The sequence below is a fragment of the Marmota monax genome, unplaced genomic scaffold, assembly GCF_021218885.2.
Source record: "Marmota monax isolate L192 unplaced genomic scaffold, Marmota_monax_Labrador192_F-V1.1 WCK01_AAM20220418_F8-fsc00117, whole genome shotgun sequence".
In the NCBI taxonomy this organism is placed as follows: domain Eukaryota; kingdom Metazoa; phylum Chordata; class Mammalia; order Rodentia; family Sciuridae; genus Marmota; species Marmota monax.
In genome coordinates this window covers 1,113,466-1,130,196 of record NW_026693023.1, presented here as the reverse complement: position 1 = coordinate 1,130,196, position 16,731 = coordinate 1,113,466, and the positions used below count along the sequence as shown (strand labels likewise).

Genomic DNA, 16,731 nt, shown 5'->3' with positions numbered 1-16,731 from the left:
TATTGAGGGGTTATCTGTTGAAATTATGAATTATGTCTTGGAAAAATCATCTTAAGTGATTCAATTTGACAGCAATGTGATAGTAGGACAAGTTATTTCTAGTTTATGTCAATGGAAATCACACTACTAATATTTCATATTTTTTTTCAGATTTAAGTTAGACCAAATTTTGAAACATTAAGACCAATCACATTACAAATTAGCTGAGAGAAGTTTTTTCATTAGTTTTTAAACCACACTCTAACTCACTCTGACAGAGTAGATTCATCTCAAAAACACATTTTTGTACTTAGAGTCAACTTCTAGAGAATGGACATACTTAATGCCAGTCTCAAAAGAAAAGTTGGGTTTCAGTGGATGAGCTTAGACATTTCTTTGGTTATTAAACCTTTAACTAAGGTAAGGAAATTAATACCTACTACTACCATGGTAACTGGCTTGCCTAATTGCTTGCAGGCTAATCTGAATAAGGTACCCCACTCTCTTTTTAAAAGCATTAAAATTAAAAAAAAATTAAAAAGCCACTGTTAGAGTTAAATGGCACAATCTAGATGACCATTTCAAGTCCAGAACAAAATTAAATAAATAACTCAATGCTTAATTCTGATACACAGTTTTATTTTTTCATGTGGACAAATTTTTCACTTATTACCTTAAATGGTTCCATTCTACTTGGTTCCAAATATGTAAGGCTAACTTTACATATTTGGAATAAACGGTTTTATAAGTACTGATTTCGTAATCATAAGGTAAGAATGTTTACAACTACTCTGAAATTTGCTAACATAAGACAGAAGTCACAATACTTAATCTATAATTTCAATTTCTCACTTTGGCATTTATGCAAATTTTACAAACATTCATTAAGTTTCACAGTGATTTTCTAAGGAACAAAGTTGAATTACCACCACTATGCACAAAGGGAAATTAATAACAAAGAATAGCTAGCTGACTTTGCAAAAATTAGTAGATTGCTCTATTATTACAAATCATACTAAAAAGAAGCAGAAAAGCAGAGTAGAATGAAATCTGGACTGGGAATCAGAAAACCCAGGCCCCAGTGCTGCTTGTGTCAGAAAACTCAGAAGTAAAACAGACTATATTTCCTTTCGATGTCTTAAGAGCACAAGGCCATCCAAAGATCATTTCATTAGAAAATATTTTTTAATTGGTTATGTACTGATTATTCAGACAATATGTTTCATTTTAACTCATAAGTTTTTGTCTAATAAAGATGTAGCTGAATTCTATCCAGTAGAAAAGATAACCTCAAAGGTTAGTTTTACTAGCAAACTCATTCTAAACTTCTTTCTCCAATATCCATATAATTTTTGTTGCTCTTTGAAACAACTTTATCATGCTGCCAGTTCCCTCATTAATAAAATGAATCCTACAATGTGTTCTATCTATATTTGTATAAGAATGTGTCATAGGCAGGCACAGTGGTGCATGCTTATAATCCCAGCAGCTTGAGAGGCTGAGGCAGGATGATGGCAAGTTCAAAGCCAGCCTCAGCAACTTAGTGAGGGCCCAAGCCACTTAGTGAGACCCTGTCTCAAAATAAGAATAAAAACAAAAACAAATTGGGGATGTGGATAATGGTTAAGCACCCCCAGATTCAATCCTAAGTACAAAAACTAAATCTGTCTTTAAATTTTTTTGAAAATGATGTTTGACACTTGATCACTTAGCATCCACTTGAGTAAGTCACTTTGCTTTTCTAAATTTTCCTCATCTGGAAAATGGGGTTATATTCCCATTACTATAATACTTTACTTATGATAATGTTATTTTTATATATTTATGTTACTTATCTTGTTGACTATGGGGCTAATGTGAAGATAAGCAATGATAAACATGATGTCACATTTTTCAAACTGTAGTTATGAGTTGGAATACTGGTAGGAGTACTGATAGGTCTTTACCATTATTATACCACATCCCCTATAGTATACTGGAATCCCTTAAGAGGGATCAAAAATCTGTGAATCTGCGGGTACAAATAGATACAAACCACACAAATTAGACAAGGTATATAAATTAACAGTTAATTAACCATTTAAGTGCTTAACAAGTAGAGGTTCTTTTAAATGATAAATTCAAGCTGAAAAGAGAAAAATACATTCATTTATCCAATACAATACTTCATTGTTACCCATCAGGCCTGACTCAAGGAGTAATGAATTTAAACATTAATGTACTTTCTGTTTAACTATACTTCACAAAACGTATTTAGGAATTTCCAACTATAACCTAATATTCATGTACTCACCCAGCTTTTGATATGGGTAGAAAGAAATGCAGAAAAAGAAACTTCAATAACTGATAAAGTGGGCTGGGGCTGTAGCTCAGTGGTAGAGCGGTTGCTTTGCACCTGTAAGGCACTGGGTTCAATCCTCAGCACCACATAAAAATAAATAAAGATACTGTGTCCATCTAAAAAAAAAAAATAAGTAACTAATAAAGTTATAAGACCAGATTAATAAGCATTTTAAAATAATCTAACACAGAAAGCTTATAAAATCAAAGCAACCTAAATATTTTAGCAATTCAATTTTATTATCAATGTCCTATTTTTGGTTAAGACGGTTTGGATTTCACCTACATAATTATATTATTCTTATTGAGAGGCAACTTCCAGTCAAAAAAAACTTTCAAATTTAATCAATGATGCAATGAATTTTAAAAAGTCTGGGCCTGGGTTGGGCATGGTAGAGCATGCCTGTAATCCCAACTCCAGAGGATAAAGCAGAAGGATTACAAACCTCAGCAAATTAGCGAGGCCCTAAACAACTTAATGAGACTCTGTCTCAAAACAAAAGTGTCCCTGGGTTCAATCCCCAGTACCCATTTAAAAAAAAGCTGGATCTGATTTCTTTTAATTTATTATATTATTTTCAGAAAATGTAACCACGCATATTATACATACTTAACAATATACTAGCAACTACTTTATATATGTCTATACACACGCATATACATACCTACACATCTTAATGTGTATATCATTTATATCTTTATTGTAAAAGGAATTGTTTACAAGGTATTGTCCTGTATTGCTTTTTTGTGTGTGTGGTTCAGGGATGGAACCCAGGGCCTTGTGCATGTGAGGCAAGCACTCTATCAACTGAGCTATATTCCCCAGCCTGTGTCTTGTATTGCTTTTTAAGTGGACACAATACTTTTATTCTGTTTATTTATATGTGGTGCTGAGGATCAAACTCAGGGTTTCCCACGCACTAGGCGAGGGCTCTACCACTGAGCCACAACCTCAGTCCCCTCTACTGCTTTTAAGAATTCCTTTTTAGGGTTGGGGTTGTGACTCTGCAGTAGAGCACTTGCCTAGCATGTGTGAGGCACTGGGTTCAATTCGCAGCACCACATAAACAATTAAGCAAAGATATTATGTCCAATGATAGCTGGGAAAAAAATTGTTTTTAATTCCTTTTTAGGGGCTGGGGTTGTAGCGCAGTGGTTAAGTGCCTGCCTCACATGTAATGAGGCACTTGTAGAATCCTAGCACCACTTAAAAATAAAATAAAGGTATTATGTCCATCTACAATTAAAAATATTTTTAGAAAAAAGAATTCCTTTTTTAATTTTCTATGAACTTATTCCAAAAATAAGAAAGGATGGAAGAAAATAGATGAACTAATGTTGGGAGCTGCCCTGGATGAACACGCCTTTAAGTCCTGATGCACCAGGTTCTGAACAATTACTGCCTACAGTCTGGCACATAGTAACTTGGGCATTACCCCAGCTCAGATAACAAGGCGTGGCTCCAGGTATAGGCATCACCTGAGGGGGGTTGAGTTACACTTACCTATTCCTTTGTAATCCTACCCCTTTGCCCTTTTTGGGATAGAATGTTCCATGGAACCTCCCCTTGTATGTCCCCTATATAAGTATAAAGAATTCCAGTGGCTCTCTCTTTTTCCACAGACCCGTAAGGTCCCAGAGCTGTCCCCAGATTATTGAAAAGGTACTTCTGTGTGTGTGCGTGCTTTCTCTGTTGTTTTCTTAAGTTACTGGAATAGTCAGATCTTGTGAACCCAGCATTAGGTCGCCAACTAGGATAGATGGCGATAAACTAAAGAATCTCTAACAAAGTTCTTCATTAAATCCTTTAAAAAGACTTTTTGATCAATCTATTATTATATTTCTGATAATCTTAACTTCTCTCCCAAAAACTCAAGCAAGGGCTGGGGATGTGGCTCAAGCGGTAGCGTGCTCGCCTAGCGTGCTTGCGGCCCGGGTTCGATCCTCAGCACCACATATAAACAAAGATGTTGTGTCTGCCGAAAACTAAAAAATAAAATATTAAAAAAAAAAACTCAAGCAAGTCAATCAGAAAAACTAAATAAAGCTATCTATTAGCATTGAGTCAGCTATAGTAATTATAAAAAGTAGTAGGATGTTTTGAGATATTTAGCTCTTCTAGGTACCTAACAAATTTTCATAAATGTCAAATATTATCTAAAGCACAATTCTGTATTAATAAAGCCAAGTGAAATAAAGTGTAAATGGGACGAATGAAATGAAATGCCACTAAAATGGTAGCACAGGAGAAAAGATAAAAGCTTCTGTCTCTCTGCTATAACATAGTGAAAAGCCAGCCACACTGCCCATAAACCAGGAACACAATTTGGTAATTTTTTTGTTTTTTGGTTGGTTGGTTTTGGTACCAGGGATTGAACCCAGGAGCACTTTACCCCTGAGCCACAACCCCAGCCCTTTTGTGTACCTCCTACAAGGAAAAAAGTTCTTTTTCCAGACCAATTACCATTCCCCTGTAGTTCAGTGATTCTGGTTTATGAATTAACAGCAAAAATAGATCTGGGTGGGACGGGTACTGCCTCATATCTATATCATAGTAGCCAGGGAGGCTAAGGCAGAAGGATCACAAGTTCAAGCCAGCCTCAGCAAAAGCGAGGCACTAAACAACTCAGTGAGACCAAAAATACAAAATAGGGCTGGGAATGTAGCTCTGTGGTCGAGTGTCCCTGAGTTCAATCCCTGATACCCCACCACCATCCTCTGCCAAAAAGAGAGAGAGAGAGAGAGAGAGAGAGAGAGAGAGATCTGGTATCAAGAGGTGATTTCTCATGCTTCACATCAAAATTTACAGGAGGAGGTATTTTTTCTGATGGCTTCTATTATTCCTACTACAGACTAGGAAAGTCCCATACCTCCAGCATCTGAGCTTCAAAGAGAGCTAAAGAGAAGATGAATTTCTGCTATCCTCTTGATAGCTAACCTACAAAACTAACTGGAGAAGGGATTATAAGAATGCAGAGACAAGAACACTAGAATCAGACAGAAACAAAGGCATAAAGAAAAGAATATGAAATCATCCTAATTTCTTATTTCTCCATGAAGAAATTGTCCAAAAAGTATCTTCTGTCTTAATCTTTCCTCATATTAAGCATTTTGCTCACCATCTCTAGCAGTCAGAGAAATGCAAATCAAAACCACCCTAAGATACCATCTCACTCCAGTAAGATTGGCAGCCATCATGAAGTCAAACAACAACAAGTGCTGGCGAGGATGTGGGGAAAAGGGTACACTTGTACATTGCTGGTGGGACTGCAAATTGGTGCAGCCAATTTGGAAAGCAGTATGGAGATTTCTTGGAAAGCTGGGAATGGAGCCACCATTTGACCCAGCTATTCCCCTTCTTGGTCTATTCCCTAAAGACCTAAAAAGAGCATGCTACAGGGACACTGCTACATCGATGTTCATAGCAGCTCAATTCACAATAGCAAGACTTTGGAACCAACCCAGATGCCCTTCAATAGACGAATGGATTAAAAAAATGTGGCATTTATACACAATGGAGTATTACTCTGCATTAAAAAATGACAAAATCATAGAATTTGCAGGGAAATGGATGGCACTAGAGCAGATTATGCTAAGTGAAGCTAGCCAATCCCTAAAAAGCAAATGCCAAATGTCTCCTTTGATATAAGGAGAGTAACTAAGAACAGAGTAGGGACGAAGAGCATGAGAAGAAGATTAACATTAAACAGAGATGAGAGGTGGGAGGGAAAGGGAGAGAAAAGGGAAATTGCATGGAAATGGAAGGAGACCCTCAGGGTTATACAAAAGAACATACAAGAGGAAATGAGGGGAAAGGGAAAAATAATACAAGGGGGAGAAATGAAGGTCAATAGGGGGGGTAGAGAGAGAAGAAGGGTGGGGAGGGGAGGGGAGGGGGGATAGTAGAGGATAGGAAAGGTAGCAGAACATGACAGTCACAAGTATGGCAATATGTAAATCAATGGATGTGTAATTGATGTGATTCTGCAATCTGTATATGGGCTAAAAATGGGAGTTCATAACTCACTTGAAGCAAAGTGTGAAAGATGATATATCAAGAACTATGTAATGTTTTGAACAACCAACAATAAAAAAAAATAAAATAAAAAAAAAAAATAAATAAAAATAAAAATCAAATTTTTAAAAAAAAAAAAGCATTTTGCCAAAGGGGAAGATCACCTTAACTTTTATCAAAGAACTAAAGTCTCCTAAAATAAAAATTTTAAAAATTCCCCAGTACCTCTTTAAGGTAATTCTACCTATTCATTTAACAGGTGACCAAATTTCATTCATATGCAAATTAAGCAGTTTCTATATATACACAAAATCAAATTCAAATATATCCAAATCTAAATTACACAAATTATATCCAAAATTTATACCTAAAATCAATAACAGCAAAAAAATGACCACCTACCTAGAATAAACAACAAAAAATATAAGGGCCATTTTAAAGACAACTAGAAAATTTTAAAGACAACTACTGACATCTAAAAAGGACTGGAGGCTGAACATGATATTGTGTGCCTATAACCCAGAGACTCAGGAGTTCGAGGGAGGAGCACCACAGGTTCAAGACCAGCCTCAGCAATTTAGCATGGTTCTCAGCAATTTGCTGAGACCGTCTCAAAATAAAACTTAAAGACTAGGAATACAGCTCAGTGGCAAAGTGCCTCTTGCATTTAATCCCTAGTACCAAAAAACGTAAATGACCAGAAAAGACAAAGATTTCCTAGATGGCTAGATTAGGAACTGTAACTATACTAATTAAATCAATAGACTCAAAAAGTAATACCAAGGCCAGGGGATGGCACTTACCTGTAATCCCAGTGACTCAGGAGATTGAGGCAGGAGGATCACAAATTCAAGGGCAGCTTCAGCAATTTAGGAGGTTCTAAACAACTTCATGAGACAATGTCTCAAAATAAAAATATTTAAAAGGACTGAGGATGGTTCAGTGATTAAGTGTCCCTGGGTGCAATTCCAAATACAAAACAAATAATACCAAGAAAAAAATTGTCAGCAGGATTTTTTCACAGAACCACATAGTTTATATTAAAGTTCACAGGGAAGGGCAACTCATTTGGAACCCCTCCTTTGTGAGAGCTCTTCCTGTTTAAAAACTAAATTCTGTCCTTGGGTCTCACTCTTAATGAGACAAAAAAACCTATACTTCACTACATCTCAGCACCACAAAACAAACAAAAACAAAAACAAACAAACAAAAAAAAAAAAAACGAAAAAGCTCACAGAGAAAAAGCTCAAGAGAAGTAATTTTTTTTTGAAAAATAACACAAATAAGGGAAAACACTATCAAATATGAAATGCTACATAACTACAGTAATCAAAATAGTAGAACTGATGTAAAAATAGAGAAATAAATCAATGGAACAAAACATATTGAGTCAATTCTTTATGTAGAAAATCCTAAAGACTCCATTAAAAAAAAGAACTAAGGGTTGGGGATGTGGCTCAAGTGGTAGCGCAATTGCCTGGCATGCATGAGGCTCTGGGTTCGATCCTCAGCACCACATAAAAATAAAATAAAGATATTGTGTCCACCTTAAAAAAAAAAAACTAAAAAGTAAATATTTTTAAAAAAGAAAGAACTAATAAATGAATTCAGTTAAGTAGAATACAAAATCAATACACAAAAAAATCAGTTGTATTTCCTTACACCAAAAATCTTCTATCAAAAAGAGAAAAACATATCATTTGTGATGTTTTTTGATACATCAAAAAGCATAACATACTCAGGAACTTAATAAATTTAATCAAGTAAGCAAATAACCTGCAAAATGAAACTATAAAATATAAAATAATGATGAAAGAAACTGAAGATGATCCAAAAAAGATACCACATGTTCATGAATTAGGAGAATGAATATTGTTAAAACCTAAAGAGATATACAAAGTGAACACAATTCCTGTCAAAATCCCAGTGGCAGGGCTGTGGTTGTGGCTCAGTGGTAGAGCACTCACCTAGCGCGTGTGAGGCCCTGGGTTTGATCCTCAGTACCACATAAAAATAAATAAATAAAACAAAGGTATTGTGTCCAACTACATTTTTAAAAAATAAGTATTTTTTTTTAAATCCCAGTGGCATTTCTCACAGAATTTAAAAAAAAAAAAAAAAAAATCAATTCCAAAATTGGTATGGAACAAAAGCTTTGAAAGAATCAAAACATTCTTTCCCACCCCAAGCTGGGGATAGAAGCCAGAGCCTCACACATGGTAGGCAAACCCCCTACCACTGAGCTACATTCCCAGAAAATTAAAAAGAGAAGGAAAAATGAAGCTGGAGGTATCTCAACTTCCTGATTTCAAATTATATTACTAAGCTATAGTGATAAAAACAGTATGGCATTAGCATAAAAACAGACACAAAGACCAATGGAACACAACAGAGAAGTCAGAAATAAACTAAAGCATACACAGTAAATTAATTTTGAAAAAGGTTTCCAAGAAGACACTTCAATAACCTCTTCAATAAATGTTGGGAGCTAGGCCTAGTGGTAAACACCTGCAATTCCAGTTACTTAGAATCCTGAGGGAGGAGGACCGAAAGTTCAAGGCCAGCCTGGGCAAGGCCTTGTCTCAAAATAAAATGAATAAAGGGCTGGGGAGTGCAGCTCAGTGGTAGAGCACTTCTCTAGCTTCTCTAGCATGTTTGAAGCCCTGGGTTCAATTCCTAGTACAACAATTAAAAAAAAAAAAAGTTAAATAAATAAAGAAATGGTACTTAGAAAGTAGATATCCATGGGGCTGGGTTATGGCTCAGTGGTAGAGCACTCGCCTCGCATGTGCAAGGCCCTGGGTTTGATCCTCAGCACCACATAAAAATAAATAAAAGTTATTGTGTACAGCTACAAAAAATAAATAAATAAATATTAAAAAAAAAAAAAAAAGAAAGAAAGAAAGTAGATATCCACATCCAAAAGAATAAACCTAGGGCTGGGGACATAGGAGGTAGGGCACCTGCCTTGCACGTTTAAGACCCTGGGTTCAACCCCTACCACCACACAAACACAAATAATAAACTGAATGCTTATATTATACCATACATAAAAATCAACACAAAATGGATTAAAGACCTAAAACTAAAAGAAAAAAAAGAAAAGTTCCTTGATAACTGGTCTTGGCCACAATGTTTTGAATATCACATCAAAAGTTCAGGCAATAAAAGTAAAAATAAACAAGTAAGACTACATCAAGTTAAAAGGCTTCTGAATAGCAAGGCAACAATCAACAAAATAAAAAGAAAGCCTAGAGAATGAAAAAAATTTTTCAAATCATATATATAATAAATAATTAGTATCCAAAATATATTAGAAACTCATAAACTCACAAGCAAATAACAATTTAAAAATGGGCAAAGAACTTGGAATATAGATTTTTCCAAATCAGATACAAAAATGACCAAACAGTATATGAAAAGGTGCTCAGCATCAGTAATCATCAGGGAAATGCAAATCAAAACCACGATGACCCAGCAGCACAGGAGGCTAAGGCAGGAGAATCGCAAAGTCAAAACCAGCCTCAGCATCTTAGTGAGGAACTAAGCAATTCAGTGAGACCCTTTCTCTAAATAAAATATAAAAAGGGCTGGGGATGTGGTTCAATGGTTAAGCACCACTGGGTTCAATCCTAGTGCCTACTCCCCCCCAAAAAAATCAGCACTTCATAGAGATATCTCAGCTTCCACATTCTGCAGCATTATTCACAATAGCTAAGGTATGGAAGTAATCTAAGTGTCCATCAAGGAATGAATGGATAAAGAAATTGTGATACACACACACACACACACACACACAAAATAGAATATTATTCAGACTTCAATAAGATAGAAATACTGCCATTTGTAACAATATGTATATACCTGGAGAATACTATTTAACATAAGTAAGAAATAAGTCAGAATCAAAAGGAAAAACATGGCATGATCTCACTTAAATATAGAATCTTTAGAAAGTTCAAATACTTAGAAACAAACATTAGACCCTGACTACTAGAGTAAGGAGAGGAAGGAAAAGAGAAGAAGGAAGGTCAAAGGGTACAAACTTAGTTACAAAAAATAAATAAGTCTAAAGATCTAAGATATAACATGAAAACTACAGTTTTCATGTACATTACATAGTACACTGAAGTTTTATGAAGTGAGTAGATTTTAGATGCTCTTACCAAATAAAGAAAATAAAAGGTAACTGCAGAAGCTGATGGATATTAGTTTGCTTAACCATTAGTAATCATTTCATTCCACGTATTTCAAAACTTAATATTGTATACCTTAAAAATACGTACTAAATAAATAAATACAACATACCATACCATCTCCAGAAATAGATCTGGTAAATATGGAATCTTGACATAGGATAAAGGAAGGATTCTAATCACTGTTCAAACTGTTCAATAAATGGGGTCAACACAACTAGCTATCCCATTATTGGCAAAAATTTAAAAAACTGATCATATACAGTGTTTGCAAGAGAGCAAAAAACTAGTCCTACCATTTTGAGAGATGTTTTGTAGAAGACACCAAAAGTTAAATCTGCATAACCTTCAAATTAGCAACTACATCTACGCTAGGAAATATTGGCATATATACACAAAAAAGTAAAGGTTGCTCATTACTATTTATAATAGCAAAAATACTGAAAGCAATTAGTAAATTAATAGCTAAACAATGACACATCCACATATAGCAAACTAAGCAGACAGTAAAAGAAAACAGAACTATGTATTAACAAGTTCTCTATGATATGTGCTAAGTGAAAAGGGAAAAACTGTCAGCAACAGTTACCATTTAAATTTTAATATAAGATGAAATTCTGTGTATAGTTGCCCCTCAGAACTTATGGGCGATTAGTTCCAGGACCACCCCCCACATACCAAAATGAGTAGATACTCAAGTCCCATATAAAATGGTGGTGTATTTGCAATATAGCCTATATATATTATATCTCTAGATGACTTATAATACCTAATACGATGTAAATGCCACGTAGTTGTTATACTATATTGTTAAGGAAATAATGACAGGAAAAAAATGGCTCAGTACAGACACAATTTTTTTCTGAATATTTTTGATCCAAGATAGGCTGAATCTACTGATGATGATGATAACCCATGGATTCAGAGGGCTGACTGTATATGTAAATGTAAAAAACAATCCAGGAGGATACATATCAGTTAATAAGGGCCCCTACAGGGAACAGAATAGCACTGAGGTCAGATATGTTAAGAGTGGGGTACAATATTCTAAAGTTCATTTGCTTCTCTCAACATGCACAAAATTCATTCTCTCATTCCCATTCTCTGTCCCCATATTATTTCCCTTTCCCTCCCCACCCTCTCTTTCCCCTCTCCCTTTCCACCCTCTCTCCTCCATCTACATCTTTCTTGCAATCTGAGGAGTAATATGAAAGGCCTCTATAAATAATAAGCAGTGTAAACACACTTTTTCAACTTAGAATCCTGAGAATATACATGTCTTATGGTTTTAATAAAAACAGGAATGCATGGAGGAAAAAGAGGCTAGTTACCTTAATACTATAAAAGAAGGGGACAAGGAAATAATTCAGTGGTGGGGCATTTGCCTAGCATGCTAGAGGCTCTAGGTTCAATCCCCAATACCAAAAATATATATATATACACACTAGGAAAGAAGAGGGTTACAGGCCCATTGTGTGCAGTATGTTTTAAGAGCAATCTATTCCATACCCCACCATGTGTAATAGTAAAGCTTTTTGGTTGAAACAGACCTCACCACCAATACCAGAGGTGAAATCTAATTGTCTTAAGTCCAACAGGAAAATTCCATTCTCAACATCATACAATCAATTCAGAGATAAGAAACTATAACCCAAGTCTCAGTTCTCTGGAATCCATCTCCTGGTTTTAATTATTGATTCCAAGATAGCCCAATTACAATAACTCAGGACACTACTTCTATAATGAGGGAAAGGATGCTTTTGCTCCTGCTAGATATGAAGGATATATAGATATATAGATATATACACACACACATATATATACGTATATATGTGTATATATGTATGTGTATATGTGTGTATACATACATATAGATGTATATGTGTGTGTGTATATGTATGTATGTGTGTGTATATATATATATATATATATATATATATATATATATATATATATATATGTTTGATGAAGCTAGCCATCTTATTATAGCTATACAAGAAACCACCCTGAAGGTGGTTTCATAGAAGTCAATGCACAGGGCCAGAAAATTGTCAGAAAGCCACTCTACCTCAGGATGTATCTATTAAAGACGTCAACAAATAACCTCTTTTTTAAATTTGTTTTTTAGTAGTTGTAGATGGACAATATGCCTTTATTTTATTTGTTTATTTTTTATGTGGTGCTAAGGATTAAACCCAACGCCTCACATGTGTAGGCAAACAGTCTGTCACTGAGCTACTACACCCTCAGTCCAACAAATAACCTCTTATTGCTAAAGTCAGCTTGACTTTGGTTTTTCCAATGAAAGCATGTTTGTTAACAGGATAAGATAACTAAAACCTAAAACCTAATACCAATTTTTTTTAACCATGTTGGGGATAAAACCCAGGGCTTCTATCACTGAGCTACATACATCCTGGCCCTAACACCTCCTCTTAATCTGATCTCTTAAGACAATATAAAATTCCATTATCTTTAGCTATGATAAACAGAGTACTCTAAGATTTCATCTCACTCTAGTCAGAAGGGGAGCTATCAAGAATACAAACAATAGGGCTGGGATTGTGGCTCAGCAGTAGAGCACTCACCTAGCACGGGCGGGACCTGGGTTCAATCCTTAGCTCCACATAAAAATAAAGGCATTGTGTTGTGTCCATCTACACCTAAAAAATAAATATTAAAAAAAAGAATACAAACAATAATAAGTGTTGGCGAGGATATGGGGGAAAAGGCACAATCATACATTGCTGTTGGGACTGCAAATTGGTGCAGCCAATATGTAAAGCAGTATGGAGATTCCTTAGAAAACTTGGAACGGAACCACCATTTGACCCAGCTATCCCACTCCTCGGTGTATACCCAAAGGACTTAAAAACAGCATAGTATAGGGACACAGCCATATCAATAGCTAAATTATGGAACCAACCTAGATGCCCTTCAGTGGATGAATGGATTAAAAAATGTGGCATATATACACAATGGAACATTACTCAGCATAAAAGAGAATAAAATCATGGCATTTGCAGGTAACTGGATGAAGTTGGAGAATATAATGCTAAGTGAAGCAAGCCAATCCCACAAAACCAAAGGCCTAATGTTTTCTTTGATATGAGGATGCTGACTCATAATGGTGATGGGGGGAGGGGGGAGCATGGGAGGAATGGAACTTTAGATAGTGCAAAGGGGAAGGAGGGGGTAAAGGGGAAGGAATGATTGTAGAATGAGTTAGACATCATCAACCTAAGTACATATATGAAGACACGAATGGTGTGAAAATACTTTGTGTACAATCAGTGACTTGAAAACTTGTGCTCTATATATGTAATATGAATTGCATTCTGCCATCATGAATAACAAATTAGAATAAATAATTTAATTTTAAGAATTCCATTATCTTTAGCTATGATGACTTATTTAACTATTCCTTACTGATGACAGGATACTTGAAAAAATTACCATAAATAATCCTCAATGAACACCATGTACATATGTGGGGGTTTCTAGACATCATTATTATTATTATTATTATTATTATTATTTCTAAAGGTTCCTAGATATGAAACTACAAGGTCATAGAGTACTCCTGCTTCTCTGCCTGACTTCTCATGAATGCATTATTCACAATAGTCCATTAACCCCAAAAGGAAAAACCAGCCCAAGAAGCAGACTGCACAGAAAATCAGGAAAAAAACTTTACACTAGCTGGATTAGAATAAACCCTTAGTGAAGGATTTTGAACTGACAAGCAAAGATATTAAAAAACAAGGCATTAGTAGCACATGCCTAAAATAGGAGGATCACTTGAGCACAAGAGTTCATGACCAGCCTAGGCAACATAGTGAGATTCTGTTAAGAAAAAAAAGGAAGACAGAAAGAAAAAGATGGTTTAAGTTACTTACTACTCCGACAACAATACTTTGATAAAAACAAATCCATAAAGGGCCTATGGGTTAATTATGAGTTGTAATATAACCACATATAATTCAATATCTAACTTTCCAGAGTTAAACAGAAATCAATTAAAGGTATTTGAGTTGGATATTTATGGACTTCCATCATCACCATAACTATCAATATCACAACCATTTATATCTATGTCCTATCCCCCACTTGTCCACTGGGTCAAAATTCCACAGGAAATAAGATAGTCACAAGGTAATCAATCTCTCAATTCTTTCAGCTCTTTACTCAATTAGCTTCTCAGTGAGGTTTTTCCCAGACCAATTATTGTAAAATTACAGATCCCACCCATACTCGTCATTCCTTTCTTATATTATTCTCCATAGGATTTTCACCTTCCAGCATACTACACATTTTACTTTTTGCATATCTCTTTGCACTAAAACGTAAGCACTAATAGCAAAGAGATTTTTCTGCTTTATACATTGTTGGTATCTCTGTTAAGTATTTGTTGCATTAACACAGGGACGGCTGGTGATACAGCTCAGTGGTAGAGGACTTGCCTAGCATGGGCAGTGTCCTAGGTTCGACTCCCAATCATCGCAAAAACCAACAGGGCTGGGGATATACTTCAGTGGGAGACCCTGGGTTCAATCCCCAGCACGGAAAGTTAAATAAATGGAGACAACTATGTCAGGGAAATCTGAACTGCCCTACCCATCTGGACCTCCAACATCCTTTATATGGTCAGTAAACCATACGAAGTCTAAACTAACACCCTAAAAATTTTATTGCCATCTCTAACAGGAAGTAATATCTTTACATATCAAATCTATCCAGAGAACAAGTCAGACCCAACCAGAAGAAAACTGAATATAGACTGAAGAAACCCAACACAACTTGCTAAACCACAGATACCAGGTTTTTTCCCTAGACTTTTGTTCGGTAAACATGGAGTGTCTCGATTATAGGAATAGCAAAAGATCAGAAATGAAAGCTAGTTCCAACCAATAGACAACCAGTCACACACGCAGGGGGCGGAAGGGGCGTGGAAGCACAGCTACAGACTGATAAAACTCCGAGAAGGCCTACCCGCGGTCTGTGGTCCTCTTCCCGGAGGGAACAGGAAAAAGAGACAGTCCATTTCTACGAATCTCCCAAACAGCGCAGGGACCTGCACCATAGGTCTGAACACCTCCAAGCGTCGGAAAAGCTTAAAATGGCATCCCCCGGGGTGGGAAGCTAAGGGAAGCAGGAGTGGCGAGGGTACGTTACCCTGAGAAGAGCCAGTTCAACGGGAATTCTCCAGCTGGAAGTTTTGTGGAACGACACAACACCAAGGCCTGTAACCCGGGCATCCAGGCTAGGCACCAAATCAACCAAATTTACTCCGGCGCTGCAGAGTACACAAGGGAGTTTCACTGGCGCGCACTGTACACATCAGCTCTGGGAGACCGTCTTTTCCCTGGCCCCGCCCCCGAATGACAGAGCTCGCGCGGCGTTGTAGCCCTCCCACCACAATCCTTTCCGCTGGGGCTGGCGCGCCGTGGCACGCATGCGCAAATGTTGGGTGCCGCTGAGCACGTCGGGAAGTGTAGTCACTGTGCAGGTGCCGGTGAGCCGCCAGAGTCCTACATCCCGGCGGAATCCGTGGAAGTCTGAGCACTCCTACCACCCTATCCTTATTCCCATCTTCACACCTGTCTAGTCACCTCACACGCACGCTCCATCCCCACGCGCTGGGCTTCTGTCAGGGCGCGTCCCGAGGGACGGCTCCAGACCCCTTCGTCCCTTCAGCTGGCTGTACCGGGGAGGCGGGGTCCACCCCCCGCCCCCCGCCGTCAGCCTCCCCGCCCCCTCCCTCCCCTCCCCACTGGTGTCGGGCCGGTGCCCGAATAGAGGCAGCGGCCGCAGAAGGGGCGGCGGCGGCGGTGGGCGCCGCAGGCGATGCCCCTGCCCCGCTGCTCCGGCGGGGGGCAGTGCGGGCAGCGGCGGGGGAGGAGGCGGGGGGCGGCGGCTGCGGCGGCTGCAGCAGAGGGGCCGAGAGCTGGCGGCGGCGGCGGCGGTCGTGAAGGGCATCGGCGGCGGCGATGATGGCAGAGATGATGTGAGTGCCTGCTGACTGGGGACCCCAGGGCTGCGGAGCCTGAGGTGGGCGGCCCGGCTGCGTGCGGGAATAGGAGGCCCGAGGGTGGCGGAGGGATGCTGTGTACCCTGTGCAGAGCCGGGAGCCGCCGTCGCCGCCGACGACGACGACTGTCGGGCACAGGCCAGAGCCATAGGCTCCTAGCGGATGTGAGG

At 37.8% G+C, this 16,731-nt stretch overlaps 2 protein-coding genes across 7 annotated transcripts in view; one reads left to right on the top strand and one right to left on the bottom strand.

Annotated features, from left to right (window-relative positions):
* Positions 1-15,923, bottom strand: part of Wrn (WRN RecQ like helicase) — a 154,642-nt gene extending 138,719 nt beyond the window's left edge. The window contains exons 1-3 of one of the 5 annotated variants that reach the window (XM_058582310.1): positions 15,523-15,923; positions 13,119-13,193; positions 2,273-2,436 (exon numbers count right to left, since the gene is read on the bottom strand). Coding sequence is in view for 1 of the 5 variants with exons in the window: in XM_058582304.1 (XP_058438287.1) it covers positions 15,523-15,613 (91 nt within the window). In the remaining 4 variants the exon portion in view is untranslated. The remainder of the gene's footprint in view (positions 1-2,272; positions 2,437-13,118; positions 13,194-15,522) is intronic. The other 4 variants (XM_058582311.1, XM_058582309.1, XM_058582304.1 and 1 more) reach the window with 4 other exon arrangements.
* Positions 15,924-16,429: 506 nt separating this feature from the next.
* The window catches only part of Purg (purine rich element binding protein G), a 37,635-nt gene continuing 37,333 nt past the window's right edge, over positions 16,430-16,731 (top strand). For both annotated transcript variants that reach the window (XM_046453313.1, XM_046453312.2), the window contains exon 1: positions 16,430-16,537. The gene's annotated coding sequence lies outside the window, so the exon portion shown is untranslated. The remainder of the gene's footprint in view (positions 16,538-16,731) is intronic.